The sequence below is a fragment of the Myotis myotis genome, unplaced genomic scaffold (assembly GCF_014108235.1).
Source record: "Myotis myotis isolate mMyoMyo1 unplaced genomic scaffold, mMyoMyo1.p scaffold_m19_p_13, whole genome shotgun sequence".
Taxonomy (NCBI): domain Eukaryota; kingdom Metazoa; phylum Chordata; class Mammalia; order Chiroptera; family Vespertilionidae; genus Myotis; species Myotis myotis.
In genome coordinates, this window is record NW_023416317.1 from 13258759 (window position 1) to 13274184 (window position 15426).

Sequence of the window (15426 nt, forward strand, 5' to 3'; positions counted from 1 at the left end):
CACAATCTTTTTCAGAAAACAGAAGAGGAACACTTCTCAACTGATTTTGAGACCAACATTATCCTGATACCAAACCCAGACAAGATAATACAAGAAAACTATAGACCAGTATCTTTCATAAATACAGACATAAATCTCAACAAAATACAAAATATTAGCAAAACAAATCCATTAAAAGATATCCATTTTATAAATATAAATATAAATCCACACACACACACACACACACACACACACACACAGACCTGGTGCATGAAATTCATGCACTCAGTGGCGGGGGGGGGGGGGGGCCCTCAACCCGGCCTGCACCCTCTCATAGTCTGGGAGCCCCAAGATCAATAGCTCCACAGAGGGAGACCCCGCCCACCTGCCATAGCACCACCGGCCGGGTAGCCTGGGCCTCCCTCTTTGGGGTGATCGATCGTGGAGTCCCCCCAACCCCCATCGATCACCCTGCCAGCCAGTGGCCTGGGCTTCCCTCTGCGGGGCGGTTATGGGGCAATGCCCCCCCCCCCCCCCCGCAATTGTATCGCAACTACCTTGGCTGGCCTGGCCCCAGTGCGTGTCATAGCGTAGTCATCCAGATGGTCATTCTGCTATTCAGCCGTTCAGTCGATTTGCGTATTACGCTTTTATTATTATAGATATATATCAACATGACTAAGTATGGTTTTTACTAGGAATGCAACATTCAATATAGGAAAATTAATCAATGTAATCCACACTTTTAAGAAACTAAAGAAGAAAAATCAAATAATCAAATAAACTGATGCAGAAGAAACATTTGACAAAATGCAGTGGCCAGCCATGATAAAAGGACTGAGCAAATAGGAACAGAGTAACTTCTTAGCCTAAATAAAGATATCTACAAAAAAATTAAAAGACATATCACGCTTACTAGTGAAAAATTGAATGCTTTCTCTCTAAGATGGTGAACAAGGCAACTATGTCCATTTTCATCACTCCTATTCAACACTGGTACTAGAAGGCCAATACTACAGCATGAAAAAGCAACAAAAGACATACATATTTAAAAAGAAATAGAATCATCTCTTTCACAAACAACACAATTATCTATGTAGACAATCCCATGGCATCTGCAAAAAAGCTCCTAGAAGTAATAAATGAGTTTAGCAAGGTTTCAGGACATAATGTCAACAATTGAAAATCAACTGTATTTCTATATCCTGGCAGTTAACAATTAGAAACTGACATTTTGAGAATATTATTTACAATAGCCTAAAAGGGACATAAATACCTAAGTATACATCTATTAAAATATGCGCAAGATCTGCACACTGAAAATTACAAAAGGCCAATGAAGAAACCAAAGGAAATCAAAGTAAATGGAGAGACATACTGGGCTTATGGGTTGTAAGACTCGATATAGTTAGGATACCAGTTCTTCCCCAAATGTTCTACATCTTCAATACTATCCCAATCAAAATTCTATCAAGGTTTTTTTTTTTTTCTGCAAAGGCAGATAAGCTGATTGTAAAACAATTTGGAAAAGAATAATAATGTTGGAGGACTCACATTACTTGATTTTTAAAATTATTATACAGCTATACAGAAGGGATAAACACACAGATCAATGGAACAGAATGGAGTCCAAAAACACAAACCCATTCAAAACAGCCCATTGACTTTTGCACAAAGGTACAAAGGCAATTCATGGAGGAAAGATGGTCTTTTCACAAAATAATGTTGGCACAATTGGACATCCATATGCAAAATAACCCTGCATCTAAACCTCACACCTTATACAAAAATCAACTCAAAATTGATCATAGATCTAAATGTAAAGCTATAAAACTTTAGAAGAAAAAAAATCGAAGAAAAACTTTGCAATCTGGTATTAGCCAGATTGGATGTGACACGAAAACATGACCCATAAAAGAAAAATCTCGTAACTTGAATTTCATCAAAATTTAAACTCTTTTCTCTGCAAAAGACACTCTGAAGAGAATGAAAAGATATACCACAGACTAGAAGAAAATATTTGCAAATGATATATTCAACATGGGACTTATATCCAGAATATATTCAGGGTGAGGCAAAAGTAGGTCTACAGTTGTTCATCCTATCTAATAATAGACAAACATGGTAATTGTACCTTCCCTACGCCTCCCATGGGCTAATCAGCGTGATATGCAAATTAACCGCCAACAAAGATTGCGGCTAATTTGCATACTGCAGCAGGGCGGGACAGCGCCATCCCGCTTGCCCTGCCACCATCCAGGCCTGCTATCTGTGACCCGGGGCAGCGGGAGTCCGTGTGCGACCCGACCCGACCCGGGGGGGGCTGGGCGGGGCAGCAGCGATCCGCCAGCCCGCCTGGCCACCATCCAGGAGTCCCATGTGCGACCTGCCCGGGGCATCATGTGTGCGACCCAACCCAGGGCGGCGCCCCAACCCCCGGATCGGCCCTGCGTGTGTGCGTGTGTGCGACCCGGGGCGGCGCCCCAACCCCTGGATCAGCCCTGCCATGTGCATGACCCGGGGAGGCGGGGCAGGCACCGAGGGATCAGGCCTGCCATCTGCCACCCAGGGAGCAGGCCTAAGCCAGCAGGTGGTTATCTCCCGAGGGGTCCCAGACTGTGAGAGGGCACAAGTAGGGCTGAGGGACACCTCCCCCCCCCCCCCCCCCGCCAGTGCACAAATTTTTGTTCACTGGGCCTCTAGTATGAAAATACAATAATTAATAAATAATAATACAAGAATAAACTGTTTATGTACTCACAACTGTACATCTCTTTCCCCATCCTGTATATAACTCAACTTTAGGAAAACAAAAATCCAATAAAAAATGGGCATAAATGAATGGCCAATAGCACATAAAGAGATGCTCAACATAATTGGCCATTTGGGAAATGGAAAACAAAACCATGATGAGCTATCACTACACACCTATTAGAAAGGCAAAAAACAAACAAACAAACAAATGATAACACCAAGTGTTGGTGAGGATATGGAGCAACTGGAACGCTCATACATTGTTGGTAAGAATACAAAATGGTAAAACCACGCTAGAAAATAGTTTGGCAATTTCCTAAAATTTAAATATTACACTTACCTTATGACCCAGCAATCGCAATCCCACACCAGAGAGAAATGAAAATGTATGTTCACACAGTATTCTGCACAAAAAATTTTATGCCCTGGCCAAATAGCTCAGTTGGTTAAAGCATTGTCTTGATATGTCAAAGTTGCAAGTATGATCCCCGGTCAGGGCACATACAAAAATCAACCAACGAATGCATAAATAAGTCGAACAACAAATCTATTTTTTTTTTCTGTTTCTCCCCTTCTCTCTCTCAGAATGAACTAACAAAACATTAATAACCTGGATAAATCTCAAAGGCATTATTATATTGAGTGAAATAAGCCAGTCTCAAAGACGTATAGAGTGTATAGTATTATTTATTTAAAGTTCTGGAAAAAGCAATAGTATGGCAACAGAGACACAGATTAGTGGCTGTCAGGGATTCTGAGGGGAGGGATAGCGTCACAAGGACAGCAGGAGGAACTTTGGGGAGTCATAGGACCATTGTGTATCCTAATTGTGATTATTACCCAAATCTATAGCAGCTTCAAAACTCAAAGAGCTCACAATTTTTCTGTATGCTCTTTCAAAAACAATATTCTTTTTTTTTTTAAATATATTTTATTGATTTTTTACAGAGAGGAACGGAGAGGGATAGAGGGCTAGAAACATCGATGAGAGAGAAACATCGATCAGCTGCCTCCTGCACACTCCCACTGGGGATGTGCCCGCAACCAAGGTACATGCCCTTGACCGGAATCGAACCTGGGACCTCTCAGTCCGCAGGTCGACGCTCTATCCACTGAGCCAAACCGGTTTGGCCAAAAACAATATTCTTGAAAAGCTCACATTCGTGTAAAGAAAGGCAAATACAGACATATATGCTTATATACAAATAGCCCTTCTCTGTAAATACACAGAAGAAATGAGTCACAGTGGTTGCCATGGCAGGGGGAAGAAGGAGGATAACTGAGGTTCAGGGATGGATAGGGAGATTACTTTATACTTCTCTGGACTACTTGGATTTCCCCCCCTACAATAAGATGAATTTCCTATTCAAAAATATTTTTAAAAGTAAAAATGAAATTAAAACATAAGCGCATATGAATATATGGAAAAGAAATATGCAAAAATTATGAGATACTTTGCTAATGAGTGGGATATACCTTTTGGGGAAATGAGCAAGTTTTGAAGATGGTGGTGGTGGCTGAATAACAATGTGAATGTATTTAATGAGACTAAATGGTATACTTAAAAATGGTTAAAATGCCCAGAGGAAAAAAAAGAAAAAAAAAATGGTTAAAATGGCCCTGGCTGGTATGGCTCAGTTGGTTGGAGCATCCTCCAGTACACCAAAAGGATGTGAGTTCAAATCCAGATCAGAGCACATGCCTAGATTGTGGTCAATCCATGGGGTGTGTAGGGGAAGTAACTGATTGATATTTCTCTCACATTGATGTTTCTCTCCCTCTCTCTTCTTCTCTCTCTCAAATCAGTAAGCATGTCCTCCGGTGAGGATTAAAATAAAATGGTTAAGCCTTGGTCGATGTGGCTCAGTTGGTTGGAGTGTCATCCTGTGCACCACAAAGTCGCTGGTTCAATTCCCGGTCAGGACACTTACCCAGGTTGTGGGTATGGGAGGCAGCCGATCAATGTTTCTCTTTGACATTGATGTTTGTTTTTCTCTCTGCCTTTCCCTTCTGCTCTCTCTAAAAAAAAAATCAATAAAAACATATTATGTTTAAGAGGATGCTTATAAATATGGTTAAGTAACATGCAAAAATATATTTTTTAAATGGTAAAATTTATATTATGCATATTTTACAATAAAAAACAATCTAATTAGATGTTAACAAAAGACTTGAACAGACACTTCACCAAAGGATGGCAAGTAAGCACATAAAAAGATGTTCAAGATCATTAACCATTACAGAAATGCAAATTAAAGTCATGAGGAATACCACTATGTATCTATTAGAATGGCTAAAATAAAATAAACATTAATATCAGATGCTAGCAAGGATGTAGAGAAAGTGGATGTTTCATACATTGTTGGAAATAATGTAAAATGGTACAGCCATTCTGGAAAAAGTCGGGCAATTTCTTAAAAGTTAAACATACACTTACCAGACAACCATACTACTGGGTACATACGTGAAGAAATGAAAACTTATGTTCAAACAAAAACCTGTAAACCAATGTTCCTAACAGCTTTATTGGGAATAGCTAAAACTGGATACAAACCAAATATTCTTCAATGGATGGACAAACTGATTATAACTATCATACAACTATTCACAACAAAAAGGAATGAAATGTTGATACAATTTGAATGGATCTCAAGGGCAATAGGCTAAATGACACTCGCCAATACCAAAGAATTACATAGTGTATGATCCCATGTAAAAAAAAAATTCTTGAAGTAACAAATTATAGTGCTTTGAGAACAGATCAGTGGTTGCCAGGAGTAGGGGAAGGGAAGGGGATGTGACTATGAGGTAGCATGAGAGCTTCTTTGTGGTGGGACAATTCTGTATTCTGATTGTGGTGGTTACGTGAATCGGTACATGTGGTAAAATTCTACAGTGCTACACACACAAAAGAATGCATATAAAATTGGTGAAAGCCGAATAAAGTCTATCTCTACTTAATAGAATTGTACAAATGTCGATTTCGGAGTTTTGATAATGTGCTATGGTTATATAATATCATTGGGCAAAGCTTGGTGAACTCAACTATTTCTGCAATTTTTTTGTGAAGCTTAAAGTCTTTCAAAAGACCCTAGCTGGTTTGGCTCAGCAGATAGAGAGAGCCTCAGCCTGCGGACTGAAGGGTCTTGGGTTCAATTCTGGTCAAGGGCTCATGCCCAGGTTGTGGGCTCGATCCCCAGTAGTGGGCTTGCAGGAGGCAGCTGATCCATGATTCTCTCTCTCCCTCTCTGAAACCAATAAAAAAATTTTTTTAATTAACATTTATATGCCACTATGTGGCAGACACATTCTAGCAGCTTTACAAACATTAACTCATTTAACCCTCATAACAGTCCTATGGGGTAGGTACTATTATTATCCCAATTGCAAGAGATTAAATGTTTTGTTCCCCCAAAATCCGTACGTTGAAACCTAATCTCCAATGTGATGGTATTTGGAAGTGGGGCCTATTGCAGATGATTAGGTCATGAGGGCAGAGCCTTTATGAATGGGATTAGTGTCTATAAAAGAGCACCCAGAGAGCTCACCCTTCCCATCATCTGAGGACATTAAGAAGATGACTCTCTGCCCTGGGGGGTGTGACTCAGTTGGTTGAGCATTGTCCCATGTACCAAGAGGTCAGCGGTCAGGGCACATGCCCAGGTTGTGGGCTCGATCCCCAGTAGGGAGCATGCAGGAGGCAGCTGATCAATGATTCTTTCTCATCATTGATGTTTCTCTCTCTCTCCATCTTCCTTCCTCTCTGAAATCAATAAAAAAAATATTTTTAAAAAAAGAGTAAACTGCCGAAACCGGTTTGGCTCAGTGGATAGAGCGTCGGCCTGTAGACTGAGGGGTCCCAGGTTCGATTCTGGTCAAGGGCATGTACCTGGGTTGCGGGCACATCCCCAGTGGGAGATGTGCAGGAGGCGGCTGATCGATGTTTCTCTCCCATCGATGTTTCTAGCTATCTCTCTCCCTTCCTCTCTGTAAAAAATCAATAAAATATATTTTAAAAAAAAAGAGTAAACTATTGATACACTTAAAAATATGAACCTCAAAAACATTTTGCTGAGCTAAAGAAGACAGAAACGAAAGAGTACACATCCCTAAGTTCCCTTATTTTAAGGTCTAAAACAGCAAACTAAAATATGATGAGGGAAATCAGATCTGTGGTTGCCTGTGTGGTGATGTGTGTGGGATGACTGGGAGGAACATGAGGGAACTTTCTGGGGTAGTGGAAATGTGCATTTTACTGTTTAAGTTACATCTAAAAAGCTGGAGGGCAGGAGACAAAAAGCCCTCTTTAATAAACTTTGCTTGCAATCACACACACACACAGGGTCAAACCCATAGAGATTGAAAATTTGGCTAAAGTACTACCTGGCAATCTAAAGTGTCTTGAAGATAAATGTTCCTAAAATTTTAGAAAGCTTTAATTCTGAGAGGGAAGTGCCCCAGTTGGCCAATTTACACTTTCTAATCCCTTTATGTAAGATCTACAGCATATAAATGTAGACTGGTTTGGTAAAGATTACGTGTTAAAAATTCAGCACTTTAAAAAAAAATTCTTTTATTGATTTCAGAGATGAAGGGAGAGAGAGAGAGAAACATCAACAATGAGAGAGAATCACTGATGGCTGCCTCCTGCACGTCCCCCACTGGGGATCGAGCCTGCAAAACCAGGCAGGTGCCCTGACTGGAATCAATCGGTGACCTCCTGGTTCATAGGTTGATGCTCAACCATGGAGCCATGCCAGCCAGACAAAAATTCAGCACTTTTATCCTTTGTGCCTTTAAACAGAAAAACTGTGCCTGGCGTTTCCAAAGTGGGCATTTGTAGAGTTTGAAAGGAAAGCATCAGAAGTGTGCACAGTTGTTATCTCAAAGGAATTTCTCAGCGGAGGCCAACTGAGTCCCGAGTGCCGCTGCCTGGAGTCAGCTGGACAGACTAGCTGGGGTCGCAGCTTTTTGGGGTCTCTATGAAAATACGGCTCAGAACTACAGTCCTTTGTCTAGACCACAGTCCAGATTCTGGCTTCTCTTTGGGTCCCTGTTCCTTCACCTGAGGTCTCCTTTTGCTTTGTAATTCTAATCCTGAAACCGCTCACATTCTCATTCTAAGCAGAACTCCGGAATCCCTGAGCACTGACATCTCAGATCCAGGGGTTTCTCCGGGAAGTGCTGGGGCCTCCTCCAGGGTCTTGGCAGGTCTTGACTCCACACCTTAGAGCACCTCTCTTCGTTTTACAGATGACGAAGCAGCGGCCCCGAGATTAAAGGCCATCTCTAGGCAGCTGTCCCCAAATTTGTGTCTCTAGCCCGCCTAGCCTCTAGCTGTAGGCGCCTACATCCAGGCGGGGTATGGCCCAGTCGCCTAAATGCACCCGGTGGAGAATGGACTCTTCCTATCTGCTCCCAGCCGCCCCCACCCCCAGCTACCCAACCACACACAAACCCCCAGCTACCCTACCACACACACAAAACCCACATCTTCAGCCCTGGCCGGTTTTGTTCAGCGGATAGAGCATTGGCCTGCGGACTGAACGGTCCCAGGTTCGATTCCCGGTCAAGGGCACATGCCCGGGTTGCAGGCTCAATCCCCAGTAAGGGGCGTGCCAATCAATGATTCTCTCTCATCATTGATATTTCTCTCTCCTCCCTTCCTCTCTGAAATCAATAAAAATACTAATAAAATAAAGTGAATAAATAAAATGAGATGTCATATCGCTCCTCTGCTCAGAATCCTCCAGTGCTTCTTCTCAGACTCAGAGTAAAACCAAAATCTTTAGAACAAAACAAAACACCCCAAATCTTCAACTCTCGCCCTTCCCACACAGCAATCCTATTTATTCCCTTTGCAAACAGATCTCAAACCTGCCCCCTCTCTTCATCCCCGAATTGCCCCCGGCCCAGCTCTCCCTGCTGTTCCCGCCCTCGCCCCCTCCCCTTTCCCACCAGCAGCAGACACCCCTGTGATCCGATCCCAGGGCCCAGGTGAAACCCAGGCTCTCGGCGTCGCGGGGAGTAGGGGAGACGCAGGGATCCCCCGTGGCCCCACTCGACTCCCAAGGGCGAGAGGGAGGGGAACGGGAGGGAGCTCCCGGAGGCGGCCCGCCCTAAACGGGGGCTGCTGGGAACCTCCGCACAGGCAGGACCCCGACTTCTGCTGCAGGAAGCGGTGAAAAAGCCCACTCGTCCGAGTCAAACAGTCCCAAATCCAAATCCCGGCGCCTCCTCCGCAGCCCAGCCGGCTCACTTCTACTGCCTCTAACTTTCTCAATAAACTTCCTCTTATCATTTGAACAAAATAAAACTAATCCTGGCTCACGCAGCCAATCTCCTCTTCCGTTTACTCCTTTGTGAAATGGAGACAATAACGCATTACCTGCGAGGGTTCCCGGGAGGAGTCAATGAGCTCCAAAGCTCTAACCACAGCGCACAGTAGGCGTTTCATGCGTCAGCGAAAGCTCTCGCTCGCATTCTAACGAACCCACAGCCTGGACTCGCGCATGAGGCGGAAGTTGCCTGTCACTAGTGTGCAGGCGCTACTTGTGCCCACAGGATTTCAGTGCCCAAAGGGTTTCATGGCCCGGGGCACAGGGTCCCTCCAGCCTCCAGTTCAGCCCTGAGGCTGCCTCCTGGTCCCCGCGCTTCAAGCCGCACCGCCCAGGAGCGTGCCCTCGGCCCGCAGCCCGCATACCAGCAGCCGCCGGCGCGCAGAAGTGAAGTGATTCGCAGTCGACCCAGGAAGAGCCGCAGGACCACCCCGCGGGGAAGGGGCGGGGCACGCCCGCGCCGCGCTCTGCCATTGGTCCGCGCCAGCGGGAGGCGGGACCCTATACGACGTCGCAGCCCCGTTGTGTTGTCTGTCATTCGGCGGCGGCTAGAGGACACGGTTAAGATGGCGGTGGTGTCTGCGCTGGTGCGGAGACCCCTGGAGCAGGTAGGCGGCAGCGGCGGGCCCGACCACCCTGCGTGGTCCCTGTCGCCCCCTCTGAGCGCCCTTTTTCTCTCCCCGCCAGGTCTCGGGGCTGCTGAGGAGGCGCTTCCACCGGACGGCGCCGGCGGCGCTGCAGGTAACGCCGGGACACCGCAGGGGCCCTCGTCCCCGGTGGAGGCCGGGGTCGCGCCTGCGCGGTGGCGGGTGGGCGCCGACGGGGAGCGGCGGCGGTGGCGGCGGCGGCCTGGGAGCGGCGTCCAGCGGGGAACTCGCGCTGCGCCTGCTGCGGCCCAGCGTCCGGGCCCCGCGCCGAACCCGGCATGCTGCCCCGGCGATGGGCGACCCATCGGAGGGCCCTGGACTGGACGCTTTCCCCCTGATCACCCTTCCCCCTTTATTTTTATTGTGGCAAAATGTACGTAACAGAACTAAGCGCTTTAACGTGAGTATTCAGCGGCAGGAAGACCATTCGCCGTGTTTGGCAGCCATCGCCCCGTTTGCTAAACACTGACGCCCCGTCCCACGGCCCCCGCCACCTTCTCCGGCCCCTGGACGTGGCATCCGGCAATAGTCGTCCTTTTTACCCGGCTCCTTCCACTCCGCATAGCCAGTAGCCCGGGACACAGTTCCAGGCTTTCTAAAGGCCGAATGCCCTGCCATTGTGCGGATGCACCACGTTTGGTTTAATCATCTGTTGATGGACATTTGGTCTGTTTCCACCTTTTGGGTTTATAAATAATGCTGCTGTGGACATGGTTGTGCAAGAAGCCGAGTCTCTGTTTTCAGTTCTTTTGGGGAGAGATGGCGAATTGTTGGATCATATGATAATTCTATGTTCAACTTTTTGAGGACTCCCCCCCCCCCCTTTTTTTTTTACTAGAGGATTTTACCAACCTATATAGTAAAATAACTTCCTAGGTCCTGAAGGCAACGTGTGTGGCAGTGCCTGGCAAGTGCTGAATATGTAGAATTACTTGGGCTTCCTTAACAGTTCCCTGAAGTGGGGAGTAAAACCACCCAGGGTACGTTCTGCTTGTGAAGTTTCGCCTCTGAACTGGCCAGCCAGCAGGCAGATCTCGTAAGCCCTGTGCATATCAAGCAGAGCCTCCGTAAACTTCTCATTAACACACCCAATCACAGACTAGTTCCGTGTGATGGAATTATTACTTTAGAATTGACCTTTTAAAGAGAAGCCTGCTCTAGAAATAATTTTATATTACATACTGTGGGCAGCCTAGGTGCTGTGAAGGGGGAGAACCTCAGTAGCACCCTACAAAATCCTGGAGCTTATCGACTCTTCCCATACCTGTGACAGGTGACAGTTCGTGATGCCATAAATCAAGGTATGGATGAGGAGCTGGAAAGAGATGAGAAGGTGTTTCTGCTCGGGGAAGAAGTGGCCCAGTATGATGGGGCTTACAAGGTAACCAAGATACGGGAAAGCTGAACAAAATTGAGGTGATGACCGGGCTCCCAGGTACACTTTATAAAGTAATGGGGTCACTGCTTAATTTTAGGTCAGTCGAGGCCTATGGAAGAAATATGGAGATAAGAGGATCATAGACACCCCCATATCTGAGGTGAGCCTGCCATCAGGAAGCTGACGGCTAAAGGGTGCAGTGTTATAATTTTTATGGGTTTTCACATGTTTGTGTTTTATTTTGTAGATGGGATTTGCTGGAATTGCCGTAGGTGCAGCTATGGTATGAATCTTTATGAATCTCATCTTAAGTGTGGAGTAAAACCTTTTTAACATAACCTTTTGAAAACATTATTTGAATGTTGGGGGAGCGCAGCGGTGGTTTGCCCCTCTTCATTGCTGTTTTAAGGCTTTTTAACATCTGTGTTTTTGATTTGACAGGCTGGGTTGCGGCCCATTTGTGAATTTATGACCTTCAATTTCTCTATGCAAGCCATTGACCAGGTTATAAACTCAGCTGCCAAGACCTACTACATGTCGGCGGGCCTTCAGTCTGTGCCCATTGTCTTCAGGGGGCCCAATGGGGCCTCGGCAGGCGTAGCTGCCCAGCACTCACAGTGCTTTGCTGCCTGGTATGGACACTGCCCAGGCTTGAAGGTGGTCAGCCCCTGGAACGCAGAGGATGCAAAAGGACTTATTAAATCGGCCATTCGAGATAACAATCCAGGTCAGCAGAGGAGCTCTTGGGTCTCTTTTGAACATTCAAGAACTAAAATGAAATCTTTGCATGGGAGGCACCAATAAAAGCTGATTGTTAGGCTTAGACATATCATAAAAATGTTAATGATTTACAGATATAGTGAAGAAAGTAAAAAATGTTGTTTTTCTTATTTCTGACTACATGAGGGCCAGTTAGGTAAAGGAGACACTTACTATGTACCTACAACACTGGTGTAACCTCATAGGTAAAGTTAGGAGTGAGCAGACTACAGAAGTCAATACCTAAACCATCGTCAGGGAAACTGGCCATGGTAGACACAGGCTTCTTAATCAGCACAGTGAAGCTTCACAAAATGGACTGGTAGTGGCGCTCTCCCTCTTGGGAGCATGCCACCTTTCTCCCTCTAGGGGTGCATCTCCTAAGCTCTATGGGTCCCACAAGACTTGCACCCAGGGGAGCAATGGGCAACAGCAGCGTGTCCCCAGCTAACCCCCTGAACCTGTCTCCAAGGCCCCCTTTTCTCTGACTTTCCCGTGAGCCAGAGCCGCCCTGCCCAGTCTCCTCTTGCTGCTTGTCCTCAGCCCTTGTTTCACTGTCCCCAGCTTGAACATACTCTCAGAAAAGAAAGTGGTGTGTGTACATATTTAGTCACATAGTTACTTTTCTTTAAATATTTGTATTTTGTAGTGGTGATGCTAGAAAATGAATTGATGTATGGAGTTGCTTTTGAATTTCCCCCAGAAGCTCAGTCAAAAGATTTTCTGATTCCTATTGGAAAAGCCAAAATAGAAAGGCAAGGTAAGAAAACTTAGTATACATTCAAACATTATTTGTACTATAGCCCCTGTTTGTGTTACTCAAATTCATTCTAGACTGTATTGCCCTTTACTTTGACTAGGGAAGTATTAAATGAGTCAAGATAAGAATATATCATGCCCCGATTGCTCATACACTTGTGTTTTTCTAAATCTTAATCCAGTAGATTTGTATTTCATTTCTAGGAAGGTTGCCACATGCCTCATATTACTAGAATGAAGCTGAGTTGAAGATTTTATAAATGAACTTAGTTTCAGCCTGACTTCTGATCTGTGGCCACTTTGTTTCAGGGACACACATAACTGTAGTTGCCCATTCAAGGCCTGTGGGACACTGCTTAGAAGCTGCAACAGTGCTATCTAAAGAGGGAATTGAATGTGAGGTGAGTGGACATTCACTTGTTCCGAAAGAATCAGAAAGATTCCCTTTAAATTTAATACCCAAAAATAGGAATTTGAGTTCTAAACAGGCTAACTAGATGTGTAAAATCTTTTTCACTCAGTTCTGTCTCTGCTTAAAGCTGGAAACCTGCTTTTCAAATACATAGTTTTTTTACCACCTAGGTTCTGGATCTTTTAGAATAGTCCTGCGTTTTGAAGTTAAGATCCATCCTTGGAACTAGAGGTTGGGAGAAGGGGAAACATAGAAGTCAATGAGTCGAACCCTTTTATAACCAGCACTAGCACTTGTTATACTTGGGCAAGTTATGTACCCTAATCTCAAAAGATTTGGAGAGACAGGAGCTTAGAACAGCTGAGGGCCCTGGCTGGTGTGGCTCAGTTGGTTGGGTGTTTCCCACGCCCTGGCCAGTGCTGCTCACTGGTAGAGCATCAGCTGAGCACCAAAGGGTCATGGGTTCAGCTCTTCGTCATTTACCTGGGTTGCGGGTTCATTCCCTGGCCCAGTCAGGGTGCATGTGGGCGGCAATAAATCAGTGTGTCTCTCACATCAATGTTTCCCTCTTTCCCTTCTCTTTGTAAAAATCAATTAAAAAAACTTTATAGAAAGAAAGAAAACAGCTGAGGGAGAGCTGGCTTCAGAGAACAGAGTGGGGATAGTATGTTTTCTGTCCGATCAGGGTGGTTGTGAGAATTACACTTAGTGTAAGGGACAGGGAAAGAGATAGAAACATCGGTGAGAAACATTGATTGGCTGCCTCCTGCACACCAAGCCTGCAACCCGGACACGTGCCCTGACCAGGAACTGAACCGCAACCTCATGGTTCCAACTGACCAACTGAGCCACACAGGCCGGGCAGTTATTATTTTGATGAGAAGGAAGTTAAAGTCAAGGGAGGATAAGTGAATTCTGTAAGGTAACAGCAGCTGCTGTGGTAAGAGATAAAGATTTTTGTTTTAATTAAATTTTCCCTCTTACATGTTGTTTATGAATAGGCAGATTAGATTTTCCTAGACCCAAAGATGAATAGGAAACCTAAAGTGGTATTATGGGGATAAGACTATATTTACGATGCAGGGGCTCTCTAAAGCTTATCTCTTACTTTATCTGGTTAGGTGATAAATCTGCGAACCATCAGACCAATGGATGTTGAAACAATAGAAGCCAGTGTCATGAAGACCAATCATCTCGTAACTGTGGAAGGAGGGTGGCCACAGTTTGGCGTAGGAGCTGAAATTTGTGCCAGGATCATGGAAGGTATTTCAGAAAAACTAGTTTTAATAGTCATAGTTTATAGTATACACTGTGTACCCTGATACTGCATAACGAGATTAAAAGCTAGGAGAGGCCAAATGACTTGAACCTCCAATTTGTCAGCGTGGCACTTTTTCTTTGGGTAAATGTTTTAAAAAGCAAAACCAGAAACAATCCCCAGAATTAACATTCCTTTAGATTCTTGTCTTTCGGCGGTGGCCACACCTTTTGTGCGAAGGTGTTGGTGTTCAGCTGGCTTTTCTTGGCTCTCATTACTCCTTCTCTCCTAGGCCCTGCATTCAATTTCCTGGATGCTCCTGCAGTTCGTGTCACCGGAGCTGATGTCCCTATGCCTTATGCAAAGATTCTAGAAGACAACTCTGTACCTCAGGTTAAAGACATCATATTTGCAATAAAGAAAACATTGAATATCTAGTTGGGACTTGAATATCAAGTCATTGGAATTTATTTAAATACTTGCTGACACTACCTGGATTGAAGGGTAAGATCTTACAAGTCGTTAATGTTTTTGTACTGGGAAGAATGTACTTGTAAGTGGAAAACTCCATTCTTACTGCCCTAGACTCCATGCCTGTTTTTTTTGTCTGTTACAATTGCTCTTTCTTTGAATAAGACTAATGTAAAATTTTGCCCTCTCAATGGAAGGACAAAGTATGAATGGCAGAGTCCTGATGAAAGATAGATAGATATATATATATATATATATATATATACACACACACACACACACACACACACACATATATATACAAAAAGACAATTTGTATGTAAAGAAAAGCATATGATCTACATTTACTGTTAGATTGTTTTGATAAGGAATAAAGGAATTCCTAACTATGACTAATTGTATTTTTATATTCTTGAAAATAAATGGGGTGAAAGTTTTAAAATTCTATTAAGAAATTAATGTCATCTAAAATCATTAATCTCCTAGCCCACATCAACCTTGTCCATCCCTATTCTAATAGGGTTCCCTTAAAAATTATTTTTGAGAGTTAATCCTGACCTGAGGATATTTTTTCTATTGATTTTAGTCAGAGTGAAAGAGGGAAGTGGGGTTGGGACACGAGAGAGAGAGAGAGAGAGAGAGAGAGAGAGAGAGAGAGAGAAAGAAAG

At 44.4% G+C, this 15426-nt stretch overlaps 1 protein-coding gene across 2 annotated transcripts; it reads left to right on the forward strand.

Annotated features, from left to right (window-relative positions):
* Positions 1-9536: 9536 nt before the first annotated feature.
* Positions 9537-15150, forward strand: PDHB (pyruvate dehydrogenase E1 subunit beta). 2 transcript variants are annotated; one of them, XM_036331742.1, is made up of 10 exons: positions 9537-9682; positions 9762-9815; positions 10995-11102; positions 11197-11259; positions 11347-11382; positions 11541-11826; positions 12508-12618; positions 12927-13018; positions 14151-14292; positions 14580-15033. In XM_036331742.1, the coding sequence occupies exons 1-10, from the start codon at positions 9641-9643 to the stop codon at positions 14723-14725; spliced, it is 1080 nt and encodes a 359-aa protein (XP_036187635.1). In that variant the 5' UTR covers positions 9537-9640; the 3' UTR covers positions 14726-15033. The 2 variants fall into 2 exon arrangements, with proteins under 2 accessions (XP_036187635.1, XP_036187636.1); XM_036331743.1 differs by lacking the exons at positions 9537-9682; positions 9762-9815 and adding an exon at positions 9822-10094 and having other exon boundaries at positions 14580-15150.
* Positions 15151-15426: the final 276 nt, after the last annotated feature.

What these genes read in the sequence shown, in the direction of transcription:
- PDHB (XM_036331742.1), top strand. Translation starts at nt 9,641, where the DNA reads ATGGCGGTGGTGTCTGCGCTGGTGCGGAGACCCCTGGAGCAG. An exon ending in CGGCGCCGGCGGCGCTGCAG is followed by an intron (nt 9,816 to 10,994) that starts GTAACGCCGGGA and finishes TACCTGTGACAG; the next exon opens with GTGACAGTTCGTGATGCCAT. An exon ending in AGTATGATGGGGCTTACAAG is followed by an intron (nt 11,103 to 11,196) that starts GTAACCAAGATA and finishes GCTTAATTTTAG; the next exon opens with GTCAGTCGAGGCCTATGGAA.